This window comes from Embiotoca jacksoni, unplaced genomic scaffold (assembly GCF_022577435.1).
Source record: "Embiotoca jacksoni isolate LCO1_2020_lvr unplaced genomic scaffold, fEmbJac1.0.p SCAF_20, whole genome shotgun sequence".
NCBI classification, from domain to species: Eukaryota; Metazoa; Chordata; class Actinopteri; family Embiotocidae; genus Embiotoca; species Embiotoca jacksoni.
Window position 1 is genome coordinate 7,523,960 of NW_027185341.1, and position 14,956 is coordinate 7,538,915.

Genomic DNA, 14,956 nt, shown 5'->3' on the forward strand with positions numbered 1-14,956 from the left:
CTTAAAATCTGACAGCATGTATAAAAACCTCATTGTGTCATCAGGACACAAGCAGCAGCTATGGAAGACCAGATGACTGCAAAACTATTAGTAGAGATGTAAAGGCCCTTGGATAGCGCCATAGAGCCGCAGCTGATGAAGAAGGGGAATAATACTGTTGGTGTCCAGATGATTTCAACCCCAAAAGGCAAAGAGAGTTAAAAGAGAGTTAAAAGAGAGTTCTTGGCACTTCGACTTCATTTGCTCTCACAAGAACAGTATGTTTTAAAATTGACTCAGAAGACTTTTCTATTTTGACCCCAGCGAGGGATTCTCCACAGACTGCATATAAAAGTGCACATTTTATTTATTTCCAACAACTAATTAACAAACAAATGTTTACAAAGTCGAGTTAAAATCCAGTATATTCTCTGACCATCTCAACTGCCTTCCTTTGATCACGGTTGAAAATAATGAAGTAGGCTACATTTACTCACGTATCTGGCATATTTCAGGTTAAAGTTAGCTTTTAGAGACAGTGGATAAGTTAAAAGGGCTTTATTAAAATATTTAACTGAAACAAGTTTGATATCCGGAGTGTCCCTACTTTATAAGGTGTTGTACCCTCTCCGGTCCAGTAGGTGGCGGTGTGATTTACGGAGCTTTCACTGATACCAAAGAAGAAGAAGGAGGTCAAAGTTGACTCAAACCGCAGCGCTTTGCCTTACGTTAGCCGACAATGGCTAAACATCATCCAGATTTGATCTTTTGCCGAAAACAAGCCGGTGTCGGTATGTTGTTGTTGTTTTTTTTTTAACCCATTTCACGTATAAGTGCTCTATACGGTCATTTGTGCTGCAGCCTGATTTCCATAATTGTAGTTTTTTTTTTCCCCCCTCGAAATAACATTAGCTGCTATGCTAACGGCTACAAGCATGGATCTCATTGAAAGTGTTTTTCGCCTCGAAGTGTTCAAGTCTGTTATTCTGATGTTTCAGCTTCACACTGATTTAAATGGCGGGGTTTTCTTTTTTTGCAAACGGGAGATAAATGAATCATCTTTAACGAAACGGCACCAAATGAACGTCACACTGACCGACTGCTTTGTTTTCACTCACAGCCATCGGGAGACTCTGCGAGAAATGTAAGTGTGAAATGTTGTGAATGTCCTTCTGTGTTAAATCTCCAAACAACAGGTTTTACATCACAAATCAGACCTTTTTTTTTTTAAACGACATTTCTCACAGTTTCACATGTTGCGTGTTTATGTCACGATGCAGAAAACATAAAATAAATAATAAATTGTTCTGTTGTTGTAGGATGATTAAAAAAAAATAATAATAAATTGGTGACAAAACATTTCAGCTGACCAAAAGAGATATTAAAGTTCCCCACTCGGGAAAATACGAGAAGTTAGAGGACAATATTCATTTTGTTGCATATATATGTAGATATAAAAAGTATAGTAAAAGTATTTTTTGTACTGTATATACTGTGCATTTTACTGCTATTTTATTGCTTTTCTATTATTATCTTATTGCTTCCCGTATGCTGCTGTAGCGAAGAAATTTCCCCTCGGGGATTAATAAAGTAACTACCTAACCTAACCTAACCTATTGCTCACAATAAAGGCTGTTTTATTTTTACACTATATAGAAATGTTTCATCATCTGTAAACCCAGAAATGATCATTGTTTATTTATTTAAATCAATAACATGTCAACATGAATAAGAAATACATCACCGGGTTCAATGGACATGACAAGTACATTACAATAATAGTGAGTGTGTGTGTGTGTGTGTGTGTGTGTGTGTGTGTGTGTGTTGCCTCCTACTTGACTCTCTTGCTGTTCGCAGGCGATGGAAAGTGCGTCATCTGTGATTCCTACGTGAGGCCGTGCACGCTGGTGCGCATTTGTGACGAGTGTAACTACGGATCCTATCAGGGACGCTGTGTCATCTGCGGAGGGCCCGGCGTGTCTGACGCCTACTACTGTAAAGAGTGCACCATCCAGGAGAAAGATGTGAGTGTCCTCCTCCTCCTTCTCTCTGTTTTACTGGGCACCGAAGCAACTCGGTAGAAAAATGTACATTACAAACTGAACCTGGCTGTAAATGTAAAATAGATGCGTTGCTTCTTCGAGATGAAATGTTTTCTAAACGGTATTGTCTCTCTTTTTTTTTGTTCCCTCTCCAGCGAGATGGATGTCCAAAGATTGTGAACTTGGGCAGCTCCAAAACAGATCTGTTTTATGAACGGAAGAAGTACGGCTTCAAGAAGAGGTGAAGACACCACGGCCCGGTCCTCATTTTAGTTTCCAGACTTTCTTACAATCTTCCAAGAAACATTTTTTTGACTCATCAATAAAGCTCGATTTTATATTTCTCTCTTTATTTGTGACTCCTTTGTGTATTTTTTTTAAATACTCAGACAGCATTAAAGTTAGTTCTTCATCTTGGAAGCAACAGTTTACTTAACAAAATGTATTGTGGAGCTTTTGATCCTGTGCATTATCTTGATCAGCAGTTTGGGTTTGCCTAGTTACCATGGAAACTTCTGTCCATAAAAAAAAACCAGTTTTCATCATGAACAAGAGTGAAAACACGGGGCACTGAGTCACTCTTTGTTTTCTCCAACATTAGACCTCAGGTAACGAGTAACCAGCAGCCTGAATAGAGTTTCAGATAACAAACCGTGTCATTGTTAGACAATGCAGCGTCCTCCTCCTCCTTTTTCTTCAATGTTTTCCACTAGCTGGCAACATTTGACTCCTTTTATTGTCACCTTTGTTCACACACTGCTCTGCATCTAAACTGTAACTATCCAGAGGCATTGAACATGGACAGATCACAGCTGTCACAGCAAGACAGTGTTTATTCAAGATTATTTTTTGTGCATTAATCCAGATATGATTTTCCCACGTAGTCAAATCAGAAGACAGTAGATTGTAAATGTGAATAGTTACAGTTAATCTTATTACATACAATCAAGAGGGGGGTGTAGTCTCTGTCTTGAGATGATTGGACTTTGGTACTTATTTTTGCTGTTTCTTAACTTCAAAACTCAAAACCGGGCCACTTTAATATTTACTGCATTAATAACGACTTCCTTCTGAAACTTTTCGGTTCCACTGGACTTTATTTGTGACCCAAGTCGACGGTCTTGTGATTTAACTGCTCACTCGTCTCCCTTCAGACAAAAAAAAACAACTCTCAGCAAACCTCTGTCAACAAGGCTTTATTTATATATACGATATATACATAAAGACACAAAAGATAGCCACACTCAAAATGCCAAGATGTTTTCTTTACAAAGAAATACAAAGAAAAGTAACAAGGAAGGTTCAAAACAACCCTGTCGAAGTTAACAAATTGACCTGTTGCAGAGAGAAGGCAGATTGAGACGGGAAGCAGTAAAAAGTATTAACAGGAGCCAGAAAGCTCGTCATTGTTTAAGAGTTATTCCAAAAAAGTTTATTAATAATGATGTTGGTAAAATAAATGAGGTTTGGAGTGATATGATCTCTGTGGAGCTGAAGAGATCTGAAATATTTCCACAACATCCTGACTTCTAGTTTTACCTCACAAGACTGCACTTACATACAATCTTTAAAAAAAAAAAAAAAGTTTTTAAAAAGCTGTTTTAAAGAGTATTTGATCTTCTTGTTTGACATTCTTCACACATGGAAACCCTTTAATGTTGGATTTATTTTGGTAAACTGGATGGAAGCACGGCAGCAAAAGAAGAACAGCTTTCCCTTTTTTTTGTCAGAAATGGACAGTAAAATGACCCAAGGGTTGAGCTGCAGCTGTAGAAGTCGGATGTATTTTTATACAATATGCCTCCCTGTAAACTGGCAGACTGCACGTTGCATTGAAATGGCTTTCGACGTAGAAGACACTTAAAAATATTTAAAGGTTATTTATCTATGGAAAAGATGCCCCAATACAGTGTGTGTGTTATTGAGACTTTCAGGCTTCTTAAAAATGGTACGCAACAGATACCGTCAGCTTACGGGTCCGAGACGATCGATAATATCAAACACAACTCAGTATGATGGAAACTTAAACAAAGATTACAGACGGGAAGTGGTAGCTCCTAACAGAGTCTAAAGTTTTCATTTCTTTGATTATGATCCAAAAGCCTTGGTGAGGACTGCATCTGTGTTTTTATGAGGTTGATACATTTTTAAATGATAAAAAAAAAAAAAAAAAAAAGTCAACAAAGTATTATTTTAGCCTGCAACTATTTAAAATACATGCATCGGTAGACTTAGACAAGACACTTCTGAAGCGTTACTGACATAAAAGTGACGCTGACGACCTGCAGGGGGCGACGCAGGCGTCCAACCTGCAGACGAACACCACGACAGTGACGGAGAAACACACACTGACCCCGGAGAAAGGTTAACGTTTCGCTCGGTGCCGCTGGTACACGAAGAGCGGTGAACGTGGCCGCACGTCACCGTAATAATCCCCTGAAGAAGCTTCTTGAAAATGTCACAGTCAAAACGATTTTTTTTTTTTTTTTTTTTTTTTTGCGGGGCCAAGAAAAGCCCAGCTCTTCACACGATATAATAGAAATTTGTAAAATAAAAAACGGACAAGCGGTTTTCAGAAGTCATTACAGTCTGAAAACTGGAAGCAACCCGCAAACCCCAATAAGGACTCATCCCGTCTAAACTATTATATCTACTACCTAAATATGACCTGTTTTATTTGGAAATTTCAAAATAAAAGCCAGGTGCTCCAAAATAAACATCACAAATGATCTCGTTCGGCCACAGGTGTACAAAACATGATAAAAGTCCGCCTCATAAACGAGGTGCGCTAAAGTAGCACTTGAAATTCCTGTCACGCTCTTGTCACTCATTCATGGTAAATACAAATAATCAAAATAATAATTAAAAAAAACAAGATAATGATATCTTAACATGTTATTACATCTCCATGGCTACATCAGTCCCGCCTCCTCTTCATCCTCTTCTTCATCTGATTAATTGTAGGGTTTCCTAAACCCAATGGTTTGGATTTATTTATTCATTAGAGCAAATAAATGAATAAATCACCGGCTGTCTATTGGTCGTCCGGCACCGCACTTGAAAGAGAAGAGAACAAGGATGAATGACAGGAGCAGGAAGAGGGAGGGCGGCCGCTGTTAAAACACATCACATCGGGAAATCTGCAACTCTGAAGGCTGGCTGTGTGATTAATAGAGAAGTTCTCTTATCGTGAAGCAGAATATTTAACATGAAATGTCCAGATAACAGCAGTGCAGAGAAACAGACAAAGAAGCACGACTTTCAGTGACAGAAAAATGCACGTGCAACTCTCACACTGAGCTGAGATGAAACAGGAAATAAGTAAATAAATAGTAGTTACTGGACGTAACTGCAGTTCTGAGTATGTTCGTATTTAGTTTCTTTCAGGCGGGAAGTCCCGTTGGTGGGGCGGCCCGCTCTCCCAAAACAATAGTAGGGGAAACACTGCGTTGCTATCTCTCTTTTTGAAGACGAGTCAGGAAGTCCATAAAAGGCCTTTTAAGACATTACATTGTTATTCCTAATTGAAAAGCCAGTTCGTCTCCCAAATCTGGCCACACTTATTCAGATCTGCTACCAATGCAGATTTAAGCCACATCACTGAGTCTTCCAGGAGTATTACTCTCCCTCCTCCTCCTCTCCTCCTCCTCCTCTCCTCCTCCTCCTCCTCTGTTTCACCTACACCAGGGCACAACTTTTCAGCGGTACAGTAGATTTGGTATCAACACGTGGAACAATCCAGACTTCTAAAGATGACTGATACTGTGCTACCTTCTATGTGTTTTACACATCATGTTTTCATTTTGTTTATTTTTCCCCTGGTCCCTTACAGTTCTCCGAATTTTGCCTTGTAGTGTCCCACGATGTTCTTGTAGCCGCCGCACTCCTTCCGGAGCTCGGCGACCTCGGTCCGCAGCGCCGTGTTCTCGCGCTCCAGGAAAGCTGCTCGGACGGTGATCTGGTTCTCCTTCAGTCGGCGGGCGTCACGCGAGCGTTTGGCCGCCACGTTGTTCTTCTTCCTCCTATTCCAGTATTTATCATCCTGGAGAAGACAGACGGGAGACAAACAGACTGGAGTGAGTCAGAGACACCATCCTGCTTTCTTTAGCTCCGTTACTGGAATAACCGGATTTAACAGCCTCACGAATGTTATCAGTGCAAATTAGCCCAAATCTGACGTCCCCTAAATTTGTAATACAAGCGCAGCGTTCATTCAAAATAGCCTGTATGGCTGACAGCCAACGCTCCTGCATGTAAACACAGCCGGCGCTCTCTGGAGGACCGGGAAGGAAGGAAAACATCGATCAGAAGATTACCAGACTGCTGAGTCACTGTGAGTTTCCACAAGTCATTCACTTAAATAGCCTGATTTCTACTCTGCTGTTTACTGCCTGTGTAGCGCTGCTGCATTCAGACATTAGCTGATGAAATCACAAGGTCACAAAAACGGTCACTTTCCATTTCTTTAAGGAAATACGATGTCATGATGACAATCGATTTCCAAGACTTTAAACTTGCATTGAAGATGGTAAACTATCCTTGTTCTGGATCTATTATCACTATAACTAACACAAAACAAAACAATTACAGCATTAAGGAAAGAACGGATCCAATTACCAACGAGAAATGATTGTAAAATACTGCAAATGTTGCCGGATTAAAACCCTTTTAATTTGTCTTAATGGTGTCATCTAACACTGGAAGGAAAGGCTCATTTTCCTTTGTTTTTTATGAAAAATTACACCTTAATGTGTGAAACTGCCAACATGGATCGGAACCTATAGTTCTTCCAACATACAGCGTTACAGAAGTCTAAGAAGTGCAGCTTATTTTCAACCTCAAATGTTGAAGCTCTGACTTTCTGTTTTACTGGTTCCCCAAAAGACATGTGATCCACCGACACAGTGAAGCCTGCTGCTGGACTGACAACTGTTTTTTTGTGTTTCTGCTCCGGCGTACCTTCTGTTCTTCAGGCACAAACACCTTCTTTGCCTTCTTAATCATGGGCTGTGGCTTGAGCTCATCCTCGCTGAACTTGTGTTTGCGCGGGTTAAACAGTTCGCCTCCGGGCACACTCGACAGGACCAGGTCTGTCGGGTCCGGCTCGTAGTTGATGTCGACCTCGATGTCGTCCGGGGCGATGGGCTCGGGCGTCGCTCGGTCCTCAGTGATCACCTCTGAGCAGATAGCACAGGTAGAAATATTAGATAGCTGCAGATGACACCAGAAGTCTGTTTTCTTTGGTTTCTGTGTAATTGTCAAATAATGACATGAAGCTGCACCAAAGCTAATTCTACTGTTGCTTTTCTTGAACTCCACATTTTCCATCAGGTGTTTCGACACAGCGACGTGTACAGACGGCTGCTGATCCTGTCGTAAACGCTGCTATCCACAACTATGCAGCTTCTATTTCTGCTGTCCCGCTCACCATTACCACCCGCGGCTTGTTTCAGGATTGCGTGACGTTCTGAGATCACGTCAGTGTCACCGCATATCGTGTTAGCTCGACATCTGTGACGGAGCCGAATAAATATTATTTGCAAATAGTTTAACTGCCAGCAGAGACTTTAATACACACACACACACACACACACACACACACACACACACACACACACACACACACACACACACCTTCGCTAGAGGGCTCAACCAGAGCATCTGGTATCCTACTTTGCATATTTAGGAGAAACCTGTAGCCCCCCCCCCCCCGAGTCTCTGATCCTCCCATCTCCACTCACCTGTAATGACGTCACAGGTGAGTTCATTGTCACTCTTGGTGATGATGACAATTTCCTCATCACACTTGTCCAACTCCTGGATGGGCAGCAGGGCCACACTTCCTTGGTTGGTAACCTTGGTCGGGACCTTTTGTTTCTCTGACTTGGTGGCGTCTGAGCTGTCCTTTAAGAGGTCCTCCTCAGGTGAGGTGGCTATGCCGTTCTCCATGAGGAACTCCTCCAGGTCCATGTACTCCAGGTGGAAGTTCTCCCCATCGTAGGGAATGGTTTTGTCCCAGATAGCGGGGGTCAGAGCGGCCGAAGGACCCATGTCGCTACCGCCTCCGCACAGGTCCACATTATCTCCCACGGCCAGCTTCTCCTTGTCGGTTTCTGAAACAGAAAAGATGCACGGAAAGAATGAGTTTTCACAAGTAGAGGAGCATACATTGGACATTAAGGCATTTGTGTGTCTGATCTTGTGAAATTTACAACGGACAGTTTAGACTTTTCAAACGTGTAAGATTTTCCTTTGCAAAGAGACTAAAATCCACATATTTGCGTCACGTCACAAACCCGAGCGCCGCAATCTGCAACAAAACATCTGGACTTCGCAGATACACTCAGCTGGGTCCTCAATAAGACCAATAAATAACATTTCTCTTGGGGCTGCAAATAACAAGTATTTTCAGAGGCTGGTTTTGTCCTGACAAACAGTCCACACCCGAAGACATACTCACTTAATTATTAGATTAAAAAAAATACTGATTATCAAAACACCTGGTGATTAATTCTGTGATTAGCTCGTCAATTAATGAACTTATTTGTTGCAGCTCTAACGTGCTGTGGCTGCCAACTACTAATACAAAAACAACAACAACAATGCACTCCATTTTTAGGATGCTATGATTCAAACAAAGCAACCTCACTGATGTGTTCCCTGGATGCAAAAGTTAGAACAATTTGTAGTTTGAGGTTCAATCACAATGTGGAAACATAAACAACATAACTGGACCTCATCTTTTGCAACCAACAATTTTACCACACGCAGCTAATTCTGTAATCAAACATCATGGTAGTTTGTGACCGAATACCATTATTGCACTTATATTGTAGGGATGATTGTTGGTGCTTTCACTAAATATTTACACTGTGAGATTTTTGTTGCTCTTCAATAATGTCGTTACAATGATAAGTGGGTGAAGTCAAATAATAGAAAAGCTATACAGCTAACAAGTGACTGTAATTCAGCTTTTACAAACGAGAAAACAAAACAACATGCATGTCCTGTCATGATAACCCAACACCACAACTCATCAAGATATGGAGATAATGTCAAAATAGTGACAGTTGCAGCTGAGAAACATGTTTTCTGTGTCAACAAAGAGTGCATTTAAAGCCAGAGACGTGTCTAGAAAAGTCCGGATGGTGAATCGGGTCAGACTCCAGAGAAAAGAGGCCCGAGTACAATATGTACAACAACAAGCGGCGGTGTTTGGGTGACACAAGTTAAGCGTCCTGGCACACATTTGGACACATCCACGCTCCTCCGGGATGCTCGCCCGGCGGCTGCGTTGTTATGATGAAACATATTCTCACTTCTTTGTGCATTTTTTTTTAAAATTGTTTTAGCTGTTGTTGTTTTTTTTAAACCTGCATCTTCTTCCTCTCAGTCAATGTATTTGCTCTTACCGTCGTCACCGTCCAGTATATTCGGCGGAGGCATTTCCATTATTTTCTTCAAAACCACCGGGAACGAGGTGGGGGCCCCATCGGCCGTTTCCAGCGCGATGGCAATTTGCTCTCCCGACATTGTTTTTACCCCCTTGTTGTTCACACTAAACCACTCAGCAACTTCCAAATAAAACAAACCCAACTCAGCTGTTGTGCTGTTCAGCTCGTCTGCTGGTTACCCCGCTGACACAGACTATTTTTAAATGCACAAAAAAAATAAAAATAATAATAACACACACTGAAGCGTTACGTTTACTGTCAGAACATCCGAGACCAGACAGTTCGTCATTGACCCACTTCCTCGATAAAGTAGATACTCGGAGGTTTTGGTGTTCAGAACAAACCACACACCCCCCGAGGAAATAAACGTCCGCCTCGCTTCGCGCTGATAGGCTGGCTGTGTCCTCCCTCATTAATATTCATGTTTTGGGAACGAGTGGGCGGGGCTTATTGCACATAGCTGTGCTCTCATTGGTTGACCGAGTTATATATATATGCTTCACTGACACATTAAAATAAGCGCGTCAAGTGCAACAACGTTGACATATTCCTGCATTCAGTAATCGGTTTCGTCTGTCATATTAGAGAGATGTACATACATCCATTGATATACTTTATTGATCCCACAGGAGGGACTTTTTCCTGCATGATTTATTATTATTTTATGTCCTTACGCCGTTTTAAAACCATTTCCATGTTTTTTGAGCAGGCGAACAGCGAGAAGCAGGCTTCAGTTCAATTTTCAGGAAACAATTATTCGTGAAGAGTCGATAAATATGTCCATCCAGAGCTGTCAAATCATTTTCAGAGCGAAATCTGAAACCCAACTCGCAGCTTCTAATATTCAAGTTCTAGTAAAAAAATTATTTTTTTTTAAAATACAGCCATATAAGTACAAAGTACATCGTGTGCATTTTATGCTGCAGCACCAACGCCGCTCCGCTCACATGTAAACACACGTGCAGCCTCTCTTACATATCGACCGGCCTCCTCCAATGAAGCCGCGCCGTATCTGTCGCTCACATGCTGGGATGGAAAGGGGCGGAAAGGGCGGCGCTGCAGTATCAAAGTGCAATTGGCCATATAGAAGTAGCCCCCATAAGGTTTATGTTACAGTACTTCGGGATGCTTTGCTGCAGCAGACATCCCGAGGGCGAAGATCTGCGCCTCCCAGTGCACAGTTGCCACAACAGCACAGGACTTAGTGCACAACAGCTTCATCTTGATTGTGAAGGCTGATGTTTCATCACAATCAGGCATCAAGCAACTGCTTGTTTTCTTATTATGTAGCAGGTAAATATAGCTATGTCACCTAAAAATGTCTGATTCATCCAAATGTTGAATCCTCCAGTAGACTAGTAAATCTCACCCAGAATTTTTTTTTTTTTCACCTAATGTATTGATGAAAAGCAAACAGATTACTCACAAACAAAACAGGATGTACAATGTATGTGCACTCGATAATCAATAAAAACAGTAATAATACACCTACATCCTGTCTTCTTTAAGAGAGGAACACATGTATATAGAGGACATGTTCTCCACAGCTGTGCTCCCTTCAATGTGTGCCTCTTTGACACTAAGCATGATTTATTCACAATACACCGACACTTGTATGATAAATCGCTAATGGCAGTAAAGCATGCAGTTCAACTGATACCGATTGTTTTCCTCCCATGTTGCTTGCGTGTGTTGCAGAGTATGTTTCTGTTACATCACGAGGCGCGAAGAAGCCTTCAGGGTCATCTGCTAGACGTGCACATGAGCTCGATGAAGGTCGCTGGGCTCACACTCAAACTTGTCCCACATTGTGTTCTCTTCTAAAGTACATTGCGAGAGCAAGATAAACCAGTATTTTAATTCAGCAGGCGCTGAAGATCACAGGTGCCGCACAAACAAGGCTTTAATTATGGGCTTTTACAGATAGAGCCTCTCCCACTTCATTTAAACACTCCACTTGACAGTAGAAGAAATAACAAGCTATGTGGAACTAATAGTGCACAATGTTAATAACTTTTCCATGTATAGTTCTGTGTTAAACACAATATAGACACAGAAGTTATGACTCTGATGCCTACAAAGTCCTCTCAATTGCTTGTTAGACGATCTCTGAGCGGTACACACACAAAGATAATTATGGAATCTGTGTCACTCTGGTCACTAGTGTGTGTGTGTGTGTGTGTGTGTGTGTGTGTGTGTGTGTGTGTGTGTGTGTGTGTGTGTGTCCGATGCCACACATGGACTCTGTTTATTGTCAGTCCAGACTTATTGTTGCCTGGTGCAAGGTCCAGGCCATGCAACCTCTATGATCACGTTCAATAAACTGCATAATGAGATAAGATCCAATAAAGGAGCGTTGCACTCAAAAATGTAATTGCACTGCATGCTTGTATGATCTTCAAAACACTTAATCTCTGACATCTCCCAAACCGTTCGAACAATCAAATAGTTTGCGTAGCACAACTGAAATGTTTTTAAATCAGAATAATGTTTATGAATCCAAGCATCTCATTATTATTACCACTTTGGCTATACAATCTGTTTAATAGTGGAAATATGGAAGAGAGAAAATTATTATGAGTATGTCATAAGCTACACTTTAAATGTGTCAGATATCTGATGTAATGATATACAGAGGGTCCTATTACTGAGGCTGAGGTTACTGTGTTGAATGGGGTCAGCAGCAACATCCTACCTCTCAACATAATGATGTTACTGTAACACACTCACACACACATTCACTTAACAGAGATGAAAGCAGGTGACGAACACAGATCCTGCACAGAGTGGTTAGATCAGCACCACCACATTCAGTCAGTGCTAACACATCAAACACAATGACAGTAATGGGCCCATAATGATCTTCATCCGCAAAGGATAAATATGTTCTCTCGTCTCTGTTCAACACACCCACGGTGTGTTTTGGGAGAAAAAAAAAACAAAAAAAACACGTCAGTGTGTTTTGACTATCACACATCAAATGTGTGCTTCTGATAAAGTTGTTAAGATGGCGTTCAAGGACTTGAAGCAGCAAAAACACGACAAAACAGAGAAGACCCGCTGCGGGAACAGATGTTGGTTTGACAGATGAGGTCTGCAGTCACCGTGATCAGTATGGATGCAGATGCACATTTCTTCTATGAACTTTCACTGGTCGTGGTGAGTTTGACTTGTAGCTTTAATTTATTATTCATTAAACAGCATCCAAATAGATAGGCCTATTCAAGAGATGTTAACTATCAATTAGGGCCATGAAAGAAAGCATTGAATCCCCATATTTCAACATAAGCCTAAAAAAAATAAATCACTTAAATGTGTTTTCACAGTATTAATAGCAACTTTTGTCTCGCTCCACCGTGATGTCACCGCTTCCAACAACCCCGTGACCACTAAGGATACTTTTATTTTGAAAGGTACTGGTACAATATTCAATACACAAAACACAGAAAAGAATCCGTCACTGCATATTTCTGTGCTAAATATCTTTTGGTTGTGTAAAGCTACAGTAAGTTGGGTCACTATATCTGCTGAAACCTGTCCACCTTTGGACTCTTAACTAAATCAGGGCGAAGATGCACGCAGCACAAATCCCCATGATGGTCATCTGACTGGCATTACGCACTCAATTTGCAGAAATTCAGACGTTTCAATCAGACACATTCTTTGCATACAAACAAACTCTCACTGTACTCCATGTTACTCGATTAAAAAAAAAAAAAAAAAATCAATCACTTACCATTCTCATCAAAGTTCGGGAGAGTAAATGGATGCTCAAGGAGCTCCCTGAATATCTCCGGGATTTCTGTAGTCATTTCCCCCCCCCTCTCTTTTAATTGCAACTGAAGTCAACAAATACTTCAGAGCTTGACTGTAGCTCACAATAATTAACTTTAGAATAAAACAAGACTGCACTGAATCATGGAAGTTGTACGCGGTGCTTAACGCAGCGTGACAGCTCGTACAAATGTTGGAAATGTCAGAACTTTTGACGGCGTCGCCCACGATGAACTCCACACTGTTACTTAACTAAATCCGCCCATCTTGACTCCCATCAGCCAATCAGCAGCGAGAAAGGTTTGCGTTCGTCACGTCTGACGGCCAATCCCGAGCAGCGCCTGGTATTGCCTCAAGCAAAAATAAAGTAAAAAGCCTAAACGTACAACAGTGTTAGATAATAAGACGGGTAACAAACAGGGAACACCTGCAGCTTCTTCTGACTCGTCTGTCACGACCACACGGTGTGGTTTAAAATGCCCACAAATGAGTATTTTTAGTCAGTGACACTAATATACAGGTCGCAGGGCTAAACGATAAACTAACGTGCAATTTAAGTCCCTACTGGGGCAGTAAATTCTTAAAATATCCACCAACAACCCGCAATGTATATTTTAGGCAACAGGCTGCATAACTCACGTGTGTTTAACGTGCATTTGTCACCCCAGACATGAAGCTGCAAGAGGGCCGAGCAACTGGCACACCTGCTTGTATTACAGTTACTAATTAACAAGGTGTAGTACATTTACTTTTGGTAGTAAATATGTCCGCCAAGAGACAAGTCTATCAAACAAAAGGGATTTAACCGTAGACTGTATGGCTGGGGGTGCAGAGTTTACATGGGCTGAGGAGTGCCTTTGTGCAGGTCACTGGGTGTATTTGGAAGGTGATTGTAGACACGTTAAAAAAAAAAGCTGTCTAACCAGTTTGTAATACATCATGTCAGTGTGAAGTTAAGATACTGTTTTTGATTGACTACGGTGCTGAACATCAGTGGTGGTATTCAGGTTCTTGTGTAAAAGTACCACAGTTTGAAAATACTGCACTGCATGTAAACATCCTGCATTTAAAACCTTAGTTTCAGTAAAAGTACTATTTAGGTATTAAAAGTAAAAGTACACACTGAGCAGAAAAATGCTCCCTGTCAGTATAATGCATTTGGATTTTACTGCCGTTGTTATTTAAGTTTGGGCTCATTTGAACTGCTTTATACGGGATAGTCGTGTAGTCTAATCTCAGCGATGCATTGTATTCTATAAAATCATCCTACTGTATGTTTGTGCTGTCGCTGTCCTGTGAGAACCATGTATATTATTTCTATAAACAGTCCAATTTATAGCTTTCATTTTCCAACTGATTTCAGTTTTTTTTTTTTTTTTTTTTTTAAATAGTTTGTGTAGCTTAAAAAGTAGGATAATTTTCTCAAGTCATAAAGGAACTTTTGATAATTCAGTTTATCAAAAATATTCTAGTTCAAAATCACCTTTCTTAGACAGGAAGTGTATGAAATTTTGTTTCCTGAAAAGACACCCGAAGCCATCAGATAAATATAGTTAAGCAAAAAGTACATTTGTCACCGAGATGAAGTAAAAGTATAAAGCGGCATAAAATCGAGGTTTAAACTTGTACTTAGGTAAAGTAGTTGAGTAAAGTACTTTTTGCATTCCACTGCTGGTTATCACATGTCATAATGTCTGGGACATTAAT

At 40.9% G+C, this 14,956-nt stretch overlaps 2 protein-coding genes across 3 annotated transcripts; one reads left to right on the plus strand and one right to left on the minus strand.

Moving 5' to 3' along the window:
* The first annotated feature begins 651 nt into the window (after nt 1–651).
* phf5a (PHD finger protein 5A) lies at nt 652–2,373 on the plus strand. Its single transcript, XM_069155352.1, has 4 exons — nt 652–770; nt 1,100–1,123; nt 1,837–2,003; nt 2,177–2,373. Exons 1-4 carry the CDS (start codon nt 719–721, stop codon nt 2,264–2,266), a joined length of 333 nt encoding a protein of 110 aa, XP_069011453.1. The 5' UTR covers nt 652–718; the 3' UTR covers nt 2,267–2,373.
* Nucleotides 2,374–3,201: 828 nt separating this feature from the next.
* On the minus strand, nt 3,202–13,455 carry tefa (TEF transcription factor, PAR bZIP family member a). 2 transcript variants are annotated; one of them, XM_069156063.1, is made up of 5 exons: nt 13,212–13,455; nt 7,763–8,134; nt 6,981–7,198; nt 5,852–6,063; nt 3,202–5,077 (listed from the first exon to the last, which is right to left on the minus strand). In XM_069156063.1, exons 1-5 carry the CDS (start codon nt 13,285–13,287, stop codon nt 5,056–5,058), a joined length of 900 nt encoding a protein of 299 aa, XP_069012164.1. In that variant the 5' UTR covers nt 13,288–13,455; the 3' UTR covers nt 3,202–5,055. The 2 variants fall into 2 exon arrangements, with proteins under 2 accessions (XP_069012164.1, XP_069012162.1); XM_069156061.1 differs by lacking the exon at nt 13,212–13,455 and adding an exon at nt 9,434–9,793.
* Nucleotides 13,456–14,956: the final 1,501 nt, after the last annotated feature.

Excerpts from the sequence above, each read along its gene's own strand:
- phf5a (XM_069155352.1), top strand. The coding sequence starts at position 719 with ATGGCTAAACATCATCCAGATTTGATCTTTTGCCGAAAACAAGCCGGT. Across the intron at positions 771-1,099 it reads CCGAAAACAAGCCGGTGTCG|CCATCGGGAGACTCTGCGAG; the intron begins GTATGTTGTTGT and ends TTTCACTCACAG. Across the intron at positions 2,004-2,176 it reads GCACCATCCAGGAGAAAGAT|CGAGATGGATGTCCAAAGAT; the intron begins GTGAGTGTCCTC and ends TTCCCTCTCCAG.
- tefa (XM_069156061.1), bottom strand. The coding sequence starts at position 9,554 with ATGTCGGGAGAGCAAATTGCCATCGCGCTGGAAACGGCCGATGGGGCC. Across the intron at positions 8,135-9,433 it reads TATACTGGACGGTGACGACG|AAACCGACAAGGAGAAGCTG; the intron begins GTAAGAGCAAAT and ends TTTCTGTTTCAG. Across the intron at positions 5,078-5,851 it reads AAGGCAAAATTCGGAGAACT|TGCGGTGCCGGACGACCAAT; the intron begins GTAAGGGACCAG and ends TTCTCTTTCAAG.